Source organism: Aquarana catesbeiana, linkage group LG06 (assembly GCF_042186555.1).
Source record: "Aquarana catesbeiana isolate 2022-GZ linkage group LG06, ASM4218655v1, whole genome shotgun sequence".
NCBI classification, from domain to species: domain Eukaryota; kingdom Metazoa; phylum Chordata; class Amphibia; order Anura; family Ranidae; genus Aquarana; species Aquarana catesbeiana.
Window position 1 is genome coordinate 418,047,634 of NC_133329.1, and position 15,850 is coordinate 418,063,483.

Genomic DNA, 15,850 nt, shown 5'->3' on the forward strand with positions numbered 1-15,850 from the left:
CACTCAAGCGGAGTGTGGAACGTTTCGTTACATTGGTGGCAAGCAGTGGGACGCTTCCTGCAGTCTGGGACATCCAAACCTCCACCTGGATCCAAGGTCCGGATAGCATGAGAGGAGAGGTCCAGATACCAGCCGCCATGGATGAGGAATTCAGAAGGAGGTTGCGAGAGATGCAGATACAGCACAGAGGACCAGTATCGGAGTCCTGCTGGGATGGTGTGATTCTATTCGCTGCAAACTCTGGAAGGAAGCTCTAGCCCGTGAGCAGCGACACCAGGGAAAAGTTCTCCCCTCCATCCAGGAAAGGTACTGGTCGCAATACGGACTGCAGGTGCTGTTTTTGGGAGAAAAGGAGCAGACAGCTGAATTAAGCAAACAAGATATTTGGGGGGCACACCCTCTCATCAAAGATGGTGCAGTCATAAGATCATACAGTAGAAGAACATTTTACAGTGCACACAAAGTTTTGTGTGCGCTGTAAAATTTTCTTCCAGCTGAATTAAGCAGGCTGGTCTGGGCAGAGATGAAGCTGGATGAGAGCTACAGAGCCCTCCGGTGACATGTATCCCAAGCATGTCCCTGGATAGCGGATGACAGCCCAACGGAAGGCTTAAGCTACGGCGGCCTGGGACTGTTGTTTGTGAAGCTGACAGGGAGTGATTTGGAGTGGCGGGTGGACAAAATCATGGATTTCAGAGAAGGGCTACTGAACATCTCAGAAGATTCCTGGGCACTGGAAGATTTGGAGTTTCTGGCCGTTCAGGAATGGGAGCTAGAGATCGCCTACAGACGGCTGCTAGACTCTGCTCAGCAGCAGGGTGGGGCTCCCTTTGCCTGGGACTATCAGGAAATACCAGTTGGCAACTCTGAAATCCTGGCTGAAGAGTTGACAATGTGGCAGAGTAATAGTGTGCTTTGCCCACCTGACCCCGCAGCTATGGAGGCGGAGGTCTTATGGCGGATGCAGCAAGTGCTGACTGACCTTGATGATCCTGTTTCTGCATGGGATGATCTTGGATGGAGGAATGTGCCTGTCCAGCAGCATGCCAGAGAATCGGCAGTGGAAAATCTGAAGATTGCCGTCCCCAAACCTGAAGTGCTGACAACAGGGCAGAGCTCTGCTAACCTCTGCCCAGCACTGATAGCATCTTCTGGATTCCATGGACAGGAGATGGTGAACCTCTATCCACAGACACCAGTTATAGAGATAGGGGATTTGATAGACTTTTCTGCTGAGGAAGAACAACCTGATGAGCCTCCAGCAGAAGAAGAGCTGTTATCAGGGCCAAACTTCACTGTGCTCTGCCCAGCACCAACAGAAGTATTTGTGGAGTCACAAGGAACGTCCCCAGCTGAAGCGCTGGCAACCAGACAAAGGGTCCAAGACCTCTGCCCCACATCTGTGGCAGTTCCAGAGGCTCAGGGTGAGAAGGAGATGGTCACTTCCCAGCAGCAGATCAGGATACAGGGAGAGGGGGGAGAGGAGGTGTTCGCCGTCCCTCCCCAACAGTTGGTCAGGGTGGAGGAAGCGGTCTTTCCTCCCCAGCAAATATCCATGCACCTGGGAGACAGTACCATTGACATGTCATTCCAGCAGCCAAATGAGGGAATGGAAAAGGAAGCAGCCGGCTCACCTCCCCAATGGCAGCTACACAGTTTGGGAGTGGAGGAATCCAGCCTCCTGCCCCAACGGTTAGCCAGAGCGGAGGATGTCAAGTCCCCAGCAGAAGTGCTGGCAACAGGGCAGAGTTCTACCAACCTCTGCCCAGCACCGGCAACAACTGTGGAGTTCCAGGGAGCCGGGGCAGTTGGCCCCTCTCTCTGGCGACAAGCTGATGTAGTAAAGCTGCTACTCCCAGCTGAATCGCTGGCAACAGGGCAGAGCACCGCTGGCCTCTGCCTAGCACCTACAATGTCTCTACAACTTCAGGAAGCTGGGGCCCCTCTGCCCAGCAGCAGACCGAGCCCCGGTATGTTAAAAACCACCCAGCTGAAGCCCTGGCAGGTGGACATAGAGTCAATAACCTCTGCCCCACACCTACTGAGGTCAACTATTCCTTGCAGCCAAGAATGGAGATCGTGCAGACTGACTATGTGAGTTCACTCTGCCTAACGCATGTCCAGACCAGATGGAGGTCTGGGACCTTGTTAGTCAACGTTTGATGGGGGAGAAATGTGACAGACTCACCCGGGACAGAGGCTATTGGAGGGGACTGAATGGTAGCCTTTTGCCTATCGACTATGGGCCCTGGGATTTGAGGGAGATACAAGCATTTAGGAAGATATTCTGTTATGTAATGCAAAAGGACATTATTAAGGAGGCCATGATGGTCTCTGCATGCTTGGGACCCATATAGCAGATGTATGTGAAAGGAATGCTGATTAATGAGATCTGGAAAGCCCTGGGTCTCCTGTTGTCTATTAGTGTGGCTTCTAAGAGTATTTCACCCATTGTTGTTTGTGTTAATTAACCTTGCTATTGTATGAAGGAGTTAGATAACTAGCTCATGTTAATTAGGTCTCTGGTTACAGTTCTTATTGTAAGCCTGCTGTATATATTTGTGTGTCATCTCAAATAAAACAGTCCATGTTCAGCAACTAAACAAGTATCGTCTTATTTTGTGCTTGTGGGCAGTTGGAATATCTGATATCTATATTCAGACTTGCAGGAAGTGGTATATGAGGAAAGCATTCAAGTGGAATGTGGGACATTTCGTTACATTCTTGTCCACAGAGACAGTAGTATAGTCCGGGTATGTTTTGTTCTCTGAACAGCGCAGAATAAGGATTCACAAAAAAACTGTAAAAACGGGAGTCTTTGGGTGCGTTATGGTCGTACAGCGTCCATGACTTAACCCAGCCATGCGGCTTCCATTGTCTAGCTGAGGATAGCTTACAGAGACAGGGGGCGGGAAATCATACATGCTGCCCCCGCCCAGACACGCCCATAAGACTCCCCTTAGTTATTGTTCATTGGTTGTTGTATAACCCCTCCTGTTTGAGGGAATGCCTGTGCTTGATTGATCGATTGTGAAATCATGAAGCTCTATTTGTTATATGAATAAAGGTTGGCTCCCAGGAAGAGATGAGGGCAGATGAAGGAGCGATGGAGCTGAGATGGTGATTGTGTCTGTTTACTGGGGAAGTGCGGGAGAAACGGTTATTTAAAGATGTATTATACCATTAGACTGAATGGGTGCTTATTAACGAAAAAGAGTATGGTGGTTTATCCACGACATCCTTTAGCAGAGAAACCGCCCCAAAGCATAATGTTTCCACCTCCGTGTGTGACTGTAGGGATGATGTGACTGTAGGGATGATGTGTGACTGTAGGGATGGTGTGTGACTGTAGGGATGATGTGTGACTGTAGGGATGATGTGTGACTGTAGGGATGATGTGACTGTAGGGATGATGTGACTGTAGGGATGGTGTGTGACTGTAGGGATGATGACTGTAGGGATGGTGTGTGACTGTAGGGATGATGTGTGACTGTAGGGATGATGTGACTGTAGGGATGATGTGTGACTGTAGGGATGGTGTGACTGTAGGGATGGTGTGTGACTGTAGGGATGATGTGACTGTAGGGATGGTGTGTGACTGTAGGGATGATGACTGTAGGGATGGTGTGTGACTGTAGGGATGATGTGTGACTGTAGGGATGGTGTGTGACTGTAGGGATGATGTGTGACTGTAGGGATGGTGTGTGACTGTAGGGATGATGTGTGACTGTAGGGATGATGTGACTGTAGGGATGATGTGTGACTGTAGGGATGATGTGTGACTGTAGGGATGGTGTGTGACTGTAGGGATGATGTGACTGTAGGGATGGTGTGTGACTGTAGGGATGATGTGTGACTGTAGGGATGATGTGACTGTAGGGATGGTGTGTGACTGTAGGGATGATGTGTGACTGTAGGGATGGTGTGTGACTGTAGGGATGATGTGACTGTAGGGATGATGTGTGACTGTAGGGATGGTGTGTGACTGTAGGGATGATGTGACTGTAGGGATGATGTGTGACTGTAGGGATGATGTGTGACTGTAGGGATGGTGTGTGACCGTAGGGATGATGACTGTAGGGATGGTGTGTGACTGTAGGGATGATGTGTGACTGTAGGGATGGTGTGTGACTGTAAGGATGATGTGTGACTGTAGGGATGGTGTGTGACTGTAGGGATGATGTGTGACTGTAGGGATGATGTGTGACTGTAGGGATGATGTGACTGTAGGGATGATGTGTGACTGTAGGGATGGTGTGTGACTGTAGGGATGATGTGACTGTAGGGATGATGTGTGACTGTAGGGATGGTGTGTGACTGTAGGGATGATGTGTGACTGTAGGGATGATGTGTGACTGTAGGGATGGTGTGTGACTGTAGGGATGATGTGACTGTAGGGATGATGTGTGACTGTAGGGATGGTGTGTGACTGTAGGGATGGTGTGACTGTAGGGATGGTGTGTGACTGTAGGGATGATGTGTGACTGTAGGGATGATGTGTGACTGTAGGGATGGTGTGTGACTGTAGGGATGGTGTGTGACTGTAGGGATGATGTGTGACTGTAGGGATGGTGTGTGACTGTAGGGATGGTGTTCTTAGGGTCATAGTCAGCATTTTCCTTCCTCCAAACACGGCGAGTCGAGTTAAAGCGGAGTTCAACCCAAAAGTGGAACTTCCTCTCATTTGTCTCCTCTCCCCCTCCGGTGCCACAATTGCCACCTTTCGGGGGTAGGGGGGGGCAGGATCCCTGTCTTTGATGGGGATCCTGTTCCCACCTCCGGGAGTCCAGGCCGAGGACCGTGACACGGGACACGGTGCATCCTCAGCACATGGCCGTGGGGCATGTTTGTCCTTTTTTTCGGCAGCTGGCCGTATTGAGCCACAACATGCAGAAGAGTTGGTGGAGTGGATAACAAAGCCGTCCTCATCCTCCTCATCCTCTGTCACCCAGGCTCAGAGTAGTTGCCTTCCAACACAGCTCCCAAAGTGGCCTATTCCATTGGCTCCTTGTCCACAGTCACTCCTTCCATTGCCCCACCATCATGCACGGAGTAGTCCCCCGAACTATTCGATCACAGTGTTGGGTACATGCTGCTGAAGGTTGCGCAGCGATTTGAAGGCTCCGATGTTGGTTCCCAAGTTGAGGAAGGGAGTAATGTGAGCCTAGAGAGAGGGGGTGACCAAGAAGGACAAAAAAATGGCAGTCATGTTCCCCCAGCTGCAGCATACTGCCAAGTTTGCTCCGGTGATGAGGAGGGAGGGGATGATGAGGTCACTGACTCTACTTGGGTGCCTGATAGAAGAGAGGAGGAGGAGGCACATCTCCAACAAGGCAGGATGTCCTCTAGGGGGCAGCTTAAGGGCAGCCACCCTATTGCATCACACCGCAGAGCTCAGGCGCTGCTGAATCCCCGCTGACTTTGAAAAGGTCTTTGGTGTGGGCCTTTTTTGACACGTGTGCAGCAGATCACACCATTGCTGTTTGCAAACTATGTTTGAAGCGTATCAAGCGTGGCCAGAACAGCAGCCGCTTGGGCACCACATGCTTGACCAGACATATGTCGACCTCCCATGCAGTCCGTTGGCAACAGCACTTGAAAGAACCACATCAAAGAAAAAGACGGACTTCTCCTTGCTCCTTATCTGGGATCTCCAACCCCACTATACCTCCAGTCCTCTCAGAAACCTGCACTGAGAGGAATGAAGGTATAGCAATAGGAGTCCCAAGTACTTGCAGCCAATCTGCTAGCAGTACACCTCCATCTAATTTTGGCAGGCAAATTTCCCTATCCCAGTTGCTGAACCGTAAAAAGAAATTCGGTCCCAGCCATCTACATGCTCAGCGTCTGAATGCTAGCTTGGCCAAATTGCTAGCACTGCAACTGCTGCTTTTTCAGCTGGTAGATTCTGCCCCCTTCCGTGAATTTGTGAATGTGCTGTACCTCAATGGCAGGATCCAAAACGCCATTTCTTTTCACAGGAGGCAATTACGGCTCTCTACCAGCATGTGGAAGGCAATGTCTTGGCCTCATTGGACAGGGCAGTAAGGTGCATATTACCACTGACTCATGGTCCAGCAGGCATGGACAGGGACGTTACCTTTCTTTCACGGTGCACTGGGTAACTCTGCTGGCAGCTGGGAAGGATGCAGGACAGGGTTCAGTGTTGTTGGAGCTTGTTCCACCACCACGCCTCCAACATGCTAGTGGTGATTCTGCCACAGCTCTCTCCTCCACCCCCTCCTCTTCTTCTTCCTCTATGGGCATCACTAAATGGCGGCCCGCGGTGCTGCTCTTTCTGGACCGCCGCACCATTTAATTACCGCTTTTGTCCCCAGCCTCCTTCGCTATCATTTGCAGAGTAGAGAGGAGCAGACGGCGGGAGGTGGGACAATTCCACACTGGGGGCAGGACCAGCACTGCGTCGAGAACGGTAGCTGCCTATCACGTTAATTGGGAGGTGATTGGCTGCTAGGAGGCGGTCCTAGCAGCCAATCACCAGTTTGCTAATATGAAAAGTGTGGAGGGGTTGTGTAAAAGGGGCAATACTGTGTGTGGGGTGATATGTAAAGGGGGAAATACTGTGTGGGGTGATATGTAAAGGGGCAATACTGTGTGTGGGGTGATACGTAAAGGGACAATACTGTGCGGGGGGGGGTAGTGTAAAGGGCGAAATTCTGTGTGTGGGGTGATATGTAAAGGGCAATACTATGTGTGGGGTGATACGTAAAGGGACAATACTGTGCGGGGGGGGGGGGGGTAGTGTAAAGGGCGAAATTCTGTGTGTGGGGTGATATGTAAAGGGCAATACTGTGTGTGGGGTGATATGTAAAGGGGCAATACTATGGGGGTGATATGTGAAGGGGCAATACTGTGTGTGGGTAATAATTAATTGAATTTGCATTGTTTTAACTACATTTTTGTTTTGAAACATCATTCTTTCTTAAAAACAGGGGGTGGGGGGCACAGTTTGTCATCTTCGCCCTGGGCACCAAATGGCCTTGTCCCAGCACTGTGTGTGAGTATGGCACCAGGACAGGGTCAGGGATCTTGGCTTTTTTTGGCTATGCCAGTGGCTACTGATCAAGGATGCATGCACTGTCCTGTCACCATTTGAGGAGGCCACAAGGATGGTGAGCAGTGACAGTGCATGCATCAGTGATATTGTGCCTCTAGTCTTCCTGTTGGAGCACACGCTTCCTGGAATATTGGACAGGTCACTTGAGGCAGAACAGTGGGAAGAAGAGGGGGACTTCCTTACCTCTCAAGGCCCCCTTTATCCAGATAGTATTCCTGCGGGGCTGCCAAACACACAGGAAGAATAGGAGGAGAAGGAGGAGGATTGTGTCAGCATGGACGAGGAGGATCACACTCAGCAGCAGTCTTCAAGGGATGGTTTTCAGTCCCCAGAAACCCAAGGAGTTGTATGTGGCTGGGAGGAGGTTGTTACGGATCATGTGATCCTTAGTGACCCAGAGGACTCCGAATCAAATGCCTCTGTAAATTTATGCTGCATGGCCTCCCTGATTCTGCAAAGCCTGCAAAAGGACCCTCAGATTCGTGGTATCAAGAAGAGGGATTATTATTGGCTGGCAAACCTTCTTGATCCACGTTACAAGGGTAGGGTTGCAGAACTCATCTTGCCTTTGCAGAGGATGAAACATCTTCAGGAGGCCTTGAAGAAAGGTTTGTGCAACGTGTTTCCAGACCCTGGGAGGTTACAATTTCCTGGTGCTGGACAGTGTGTTGCTGAGGCTTCGGTCAGTCAGAGGAAGAGCGGTGGAGAAGGTGGCCTGCTGACCGATGCCTTTAGACAATTTTTCAGTCCTCGGTGCCAAGGTCTGATCGGTTCAAGCAACCATCACCAGCATCTGCATTGTATGGTGCAGGAATATCTAGGGGCAAGATCAGACTTGGAGACCTTTCCAACAGACCATCCACTGGGTTACTGGGTCTTGAGGATGGACCACTGGCCATAGCTTGCTCAATATGCAATTGAGCTCTACTGGCCCGTCCTGCATCCAGCATTCTTTCTGAACACACATTCAGTGCTTCTGGAGGGTTTGTAATGGATCATAGAGTGCGCCTGTCCACAGACTCTGTTGATAGGCTCACATTCATAAAAATGAATCAGTCTTGGATCAGCAGCTATCAAGCACCTGATGCTGATGTAACTGATTTTTCTATGGATGTGGGATCCCTTGAATACTGCCTATGCTGAGTGACTATCCTATTCCTACTTAACCTTGATGATGCTAGCTTCCAACAATATTTTTGGTTTAGGGCACCACCACCACTGCCTAAGGCCCAATTTTTCTGTCCCTGTTTAACAGTGGCATGTAATTACAATTTTTGATCTAATATTTCACAGCAGGGCTCGTTCCTGCGCTCAACAAGAGTATCTGTGAGGGGTTACAGTGTTGTGGCACCACCACCACCAAAGGCCCAATTTTTCTGTCCCTGTTCAGCAATGGCATGTAATTATAATTTTTGATATAGTACATCACAGCAGGGCTTGTTCCTGCGCTCAACAAGAGTAACTGTGATGGCTTGCAGTGTTCTGGTACCACCAACACCTAAGGCCTCATTTTCTTCAGAGTATATAGGGCAGGCTGTATAGTATATATAATTCTGTTCACAGAATTACTAGGCCCCCTACGCCATTTAAAAAAAAAAATTGGGTGTGGGGTTCCCCTTAATATCCATAACAGACCCAAAGGGCCTGGTAATGGGGGGGGGGTACCCATGCCATTTTTCTCAATGATTTTCAATGCACATTGCCAGGACCGGACATTACATCCGCAAGGAGTTTTAAATGACTTTCTTTCCTTTGAAATGTCATTTTGCTGTCAGACTGTTCTAAACACGGGAAACATGCGCCCCTTTACAGGCATACTATAAACACCTCCCAGCTACAATATTTAAAGGGATATTACACTTTTATTGTTTGACTTTAAGCATTATTAAAATCACTGCTCCCAAAAAAACATCTATTTTTTAATTTTTTTTTGCATTGATCCATGTCCCCTGGGGCAGGATCCAGGTCCCCAAACACTTTTTATGACAATAACTTGCATATAAGCCTTTAAAATTAGCACTTTTGATTTTTCACGTTCGGGTTCCATAGACTTTAAAAATGTTTGCGTGTTCGGATGTTCTGCTGCGATTTCGGCTCATCCCTACTTGAGATCCTTCACAAGCTCCTCCCGTGTAGTTCTGGGCGGATCCCTCACTTTTCTCATGACCATCCTCACCCCATGAGGAGAAATCTTGCATGGAGCTCCAGACTGAGGACGATCAATGGTTTTGTATTTCTTCTATTTGTGAATAATCGCTCCAACAGTTGTCACCCTCTCACCAAGCTTCTTGCTGATGGTCTTGTAGCCCATCCCAGCCTTGTGCAGGTCTACAATCTTCTCCCTGACGTCCTCTGACAGATCTTTGGTCTTCCCCATGATGGTGAGGATTGGATGGAAGAAAGAGATTCTGTGGACAGGTGTCTTTTATACACATAACGAGTTGTCGTTAGGAGAACCTTCTTACATTGACAGGACTAATCTGTGTACCACATGAGCACCTCCTGGAGCCAGTCTGTGGGGGGGCAGAATTATTGAATACATGTGTGTGATTGGTTCTTTTGAAACAATACAGTGTCTGATTGGCTGATTCTGAAGCCACCACCCTCTTTTGTTATTCATGTTTACAGTATAAATAAAAGGAGCTGCTCATCCTAGGGAGGATTCTGCTGAGCTCAACATGATCCCAACATCTGTCTGTGTCACTTGGAGATATACGAGCGCACTTCCCGGCATTATACAAGAGAGCTGTGATTATATCACATTTCCAGGACACAAATATCAAATACTTATTTTACTCATTTATAACATTTGTATTGTGTGATTTTTCTGGATTTTTGGTTGATATTCTGTCTCTATCATATAAAATACACCTATGATAAAAATTATAGACCCTTCATTTCTATGTAAGGGGGCAAAACTTACACAATCGAATCTACCACCACCCTCCACCAACCAATCTAATCTACCCCCACCCCCCCACACCAACCAATCTAATCTACCACCATCCCCCACCAACCAATCTAATCTACCACCCCCCCCCCCACCAACCAATCTAATCTACCACCCCCCCCACCAACCAATCTAATCTACCACCATCCCCCACCAACCAATCTAATCTACCACCCCCCCACCAACCAATCTAATCTACCACCATCCCCCACCAACCAATCTAATCTACCACCATCCCCCACCAACCAATCTAATCTACCACCATCCCCCACACCAACCAATTTAATCTACCACCACCCCCCACACCAACCAATCTAATCTACCACCCCCTCCCCCACCAACCAATCTAATCTACCACCATCCCCCACCAACCAATTTAATCTACCACCACCCCCCACACCAACCAATCTAATCTATCACCATCCCCCACCAACCAATCTAATCTACCACCATCCCCCACCAACCAATCTAATCTTCCACCCCCCCACCAACCAATCTAATCTTCCACCCCCCCACCAACCAATCTAATCTATCACCATCCCCCACCAACCAATCTAATCTACCACCATCCCCCACCAACCAATCTAATCTTCCACCCCCCCACCAACCAATCTAATCTACCACCATCCCCCACCAACCAATCTAATCTACCACCCCCCCCACCAACCAATCTAATCTACCACCATCCCCCACCAACCAATCTAATCTACCACCAGCCCCCACCAACCAATCTAATCTACCACCATCCCCCACCAACCAATCTAATCTACCACCATCCCCCACCAACCAATCTAATCTTCCACCACCCCCCCCACCAACCAATCTAATCTACCACCATCCCCCACCAACCAATCTAATCTTCCACCACCCCCCCACCAACCAATCTAATCTACCACCATCCCCCACCAACCAATCTAATCTACCCCCCCCCACCAACCAATCTAATCTACCACCATCCCCCACCAACCAATCTAATCTTCCACCACCCCCCCACCAACCAATCTAATCTACCACCACCCCCCACCAACCAATCTAATCTACCACCCCCCCCACCAACCAATCTAATCTACCACCATCCCCCACCAACCAATCTAATCTACCACCAGCCCCCACCAACCAATTTAATCTACCACCACCCCCCTCACCAACCAATCTAATCTATCACCACCCCCCACCAACCAATCTAATCTCCCACCACCCCCACCAACCAATCTAATCTTCCACCACCCCCCACCAACCAATCTAATCTACCACCCCCCCACCACCAACCAATCTAATCTACCACCACCCCCCAACAACCAATCTAATCTACCACCACCCCCCACCAACCAATCTAATCTACCACCACCGCCCACCAACCAATCTAATCTACCACCAACCCCCACCAACCAATCTAATCTACCACCATCCCCCCACCAACCAATCTTATCTATCACCACCCCCCCCACCAACCAATCTAATCTACCACCATTACCCCCACCAACCAATCTAATCTACCACCATCCCCCCACCAACCAATCTAATCTACCACCACCCCACCAACCAATCTAATCTACCACCACCCCCCACCAACCAATCTAATCTACCACCATTACCCCCACCAACCAATCTAATCTACCACCACCCCCCCACCAACCAATCTAATCTACCACCATTCCCCCCACCAACCAATCTAATCTACTGCCACCCCCCCCACCAACCAATCTAATCTACCACCCCCCCCACCAACCAATCTAATCTACCCCCACCCCCCACCAACCAATCTAATCTACCACCACCCCCCACCAACCAATCTAATCTACCACCAGCCCCCACCAACCAATTTAATCTACCACCACCCCCCTCACCAACCAATCTAATCTATCACCACCCCCCCCACCAACCAATCTAATCTATCACCACCCCCCCTACCAACCAATCTAATCTACCACCATCCCCCACCAACCAAGCTACAGAGGAAATGTTCCCTATAAATGGCCACCAACCTCTGTACTATTTCCCTGTCCCACTGGTGAGGTAAGTACCTGGATCGGAGGCTCTCTGGTGGCATCAGCTCCAACGTGTGCGTCGGTCCGTACAGATTGGCTACAAATAACTTCACCGTGGGGTTTGTCTGTCCGGCCTGCAAAAGAAGAGGAGACACCGGGGTCACCAGCAGGGCCACAGCCTCAGAATAGGACAATAGAGCCCCCTCCACCCATAATGGTTTATTCCTCTCTGGAGCCCCTCCCACCTGTACCTTGGGGGACGGGAACGATCTTCATAGCTAGTAGAGCCCCTCCCCCCAACTGTACCTCGGGGGATGAGAATGGTCTTCATAGCTAGTAGAGCCCCTCCCCCCACCTGTACCTCAGAGGATAGGAACGGTCTTCATAGCCAGTAGAGCCCCTCCCCCACAGGAATGGTTTGCCCCTCCCCCACCTGTACCTCGGGGGACAGGAACGGTCTTCATAGCCAGTAGGGCCCCTTGTACCTTGGGGTAGGGGAACTGTTTTGCGGGTGGGTAGAGGCTGCCGGTGTACTGAGGGATGATCATGTTGGGCACCAGACTGTCATTGATCATCAGGAACGCCAATCTCTCGCCATCCGGAGACCACCAATGGGCGATGTGGGTGTTCAGTAATTCCTCTGAGACAGAAGAAACAACACAGATCATATGATGACTCCGTCCATACCACACCCCCCAATTATATATGATGGGTTTCCATAATGACTCCGCCCATACCACACCCTCCAATTATATATGATGGGTTTCCATAATGACTCCGCCCATACCACACCCTCCAATTATATATAATGGGTTCCCATAATTTCTCCGCCCATACCACACCTTCCAATTATATATGATGGGTTTCCATAATGACTCCGCCCATACCACACCCTCCAATTATATATAATGGGTTTCCATAATGACTCCGCCCATACCACACCCTCCAATTATATATGATGGGTTTCCATAATGACTCTGTCCATACCACACCCTCCAATTATATATAATGGGTTTCCATAATGACTCCGCCCATACCACACCCTCCAATTATATATGATGGGTTTCCATAATGACTCCGTCCATACCACACCCTCCAATTATATATAATGGGTTTCCATAATGACTCCGTCCATACCACACCCTCCAATTATATATGATGGGTTTCCATAATGACTCCGCCCATACCACGCTCTCCAATTATATATAATGGGTTTCCATAATGACTCCGTCCATACCACACCCTCCAATTATATATGATGGGTTTCCATAATGACTCCGTCCATACCACACCCTCCAATTATATATAATGGGTTTCCATAATGACTCCGGGCATACCACACCCTCCAGTTATATATAATGGGTTTCCATAATGACTCCGCCCATACCACACCCTCCAATTATATATGATGGGTTTCCATAATGACTCCGTCCATACCACACCCTCCAATTATATATAATGGGTTTCCATAATGACTCCGCCCATACCACACCCTCCAATTATATATGATGGGTTTCCATAATGACTCCGCCCATACCACGCTCTCCAATTATATATGATGGGTTCCCATAATGACTTCGCCCATACCACACCCTACAATTATATATAATGGGTTTCCGTAATGACACCCTCCAATTATATATGAAGGGTTTCCATAATGACTCCGCCCATACCACACTCTCCAATTATATATGATGGGTTTCCATAATGACTCCGCCCATACCATGCCCTCCAATTATCTATGATGGGTTCCCATAATGACTCCGCCCATACCACGCCCTCCAATTATATATGATGGGTTTCCATAATGACTCCGCCCATACCACGCCCTCCAATTATATATGATGGGTTTCCATAATGACTCCGCCCATACCATGCCCTCCAATTATCTATGATGGGTTCCCATAATGACTCCGCCCATACCACGCCCTCCAATTATATATGATGGGTTTCAATAATGACTCCACCCATACCACGCCCTCCAATTATATATGATGGGTTTCCATAATGACTCCACCCATACCACGCCCTCCAATTATATATGATGGGTTTTAATAATGACTCCACCCATACCACACCCTCCAATTATATATGATGCGTTCCCATAATGATTCCTCCCATACCACACCTTCCACTTATATATGATGAGCTCTCATAATGACGCCACCCTCCAATTATATATGAAGGGCTTCCATAATGACTCCACCCATACCACCCCCTCCAATTATATATGATGAGCTCCCATAATGACGACACCCATACCACATCTTCCAATTATATATGATGGGTTCAAATAATGACTCCACCCATACCACACTCTCCAATTGTATATGATTGATTCAAATAATGACTCCGCCCATACCACACCCTCCAATTACTGACCCAGTGTCAGAGCTCATCCATTACCGAACAAGGCTGCCATGGCCTCTCCCTGAATTGTCAGCTCCTGGGTCAACTTTATGAATGATGGAAGGTTACCCACCTTCATACAACCAATCGGAGAGACCGTTATAGATAATCCCCTCCTTCCCCGAGGACGTCAGCCTCAGGGAACTGCTCTTCACATCCGGCTGATAGTAGATGTTATTCTCAAAGATGTAGATCTGCCAGACCGAGGTCACAGGATGATAATAACAAAAAACAGAAATGTCATATCATCATCATCATCATCACCACCATCATCAACAACACCAGAAATGTAATTTCATCCCCACCACCACCATCACCACCACCTTCATCACCACCACCATCATCATTGTCATATCATTATCATCATCACCACCACCACCATCATCAACAACACCAGAAATGTAATTTCATCATCATCACCACCATCATCAACAACACCAGAAATGTAATTTCATCACCACCACCACCTTCATCACCACCACCTTCATCACCACCACCATCATCATTGTCATATCATCATCATCACCACCACCATCATCAACAACACCAGAAATGTAATTTCATCCCCACCACCACCATCACCACCACCTTCATCACCACCACCATCATCATTGTCATATCATTATCATCATCACCACCACCACCATCATCAACAACACCAGAAATGTAATTTCATCATCATCACCACCATCATCAACAACACCAGAAATGTAATTTCATCACCACCACCACCTTCATCACCACCACCTTCATCACCACCACCATCATCATTGTCATATCATCATCATCACCACCACCATCAACAACACCAGAAATGTAATTTCATCACCACCACCACCATCACCACCACCTTCATCACCACCACCATCATCATAGTCATATCATCATCATCATCATCATCATCAACACCAGAAATGTAATTTCATCCCCACCACCACCATCACCACCACCTTCATCACCACCACCATCATCATTGTCATATCATTATCATCATCACCACCACCACCATCATCAACAACACCAGAAATGTAATTTCATCATCATCACCACCACCATCACCACCACCTTCATCACCACCACCATCATCATTGTCATATCATCATTATCATCATCACCACCACCACCATCATCAAGAACACCAGAAATGTAATTTCATCACCACCACCACCATCACCACCACCTTCATCACCACCACCATCATCATTGTCATATCATCATCATCATCACCACCACCACCATCATCAACAACACCAGAAATGTAATTTCATCACCACCACCTTCATCACCACCACCATCATCATAGTCATATCATCATCATCAACATCAGAAATGTAATTTCATCACCACCACCTTCATCACCACCACCATCATCATAGTCATATCATCATCATCAACACCAGAAATGTAATTTCATCACCACCACCT

The 15,850-nt window shown here is 48.3% G+C and overlaps 1 protein-coding gene across 1 annotated transcript in view; it reads right to left on the minus strand.

Annotated features, from left to right (window-relative positions):
* The window catches only part of DPP10 (dipeptidyl peptidase like 10), a 286,712-nt gene that overhangs the window by 62,854 nt on the left and 208,008 nt on the right, over nucleotides 1-15,850 (minus strand). The window contains exons 8-10 of the mRNA XM_073634583.1: nucleotides 14,499-14,619; nucleotides 12,502-12,656; nucleotides 12,053-12,150 (exon numbers count right to left, since the gene is read on the minus strand). Coding sequence (XP_073490684.1) covers nucleotides 12,053-12,150; nucleotides 12,502-12,656; nucleotides 14,499-14,619 — 374 coding nt within the window. The remainder of the gene's footprint in view (nucleotides 1-12,052; nucleotides 12,151-12,501; nucleotides 12,657-14,498; nucleotides 14,620-15,850) is intronic.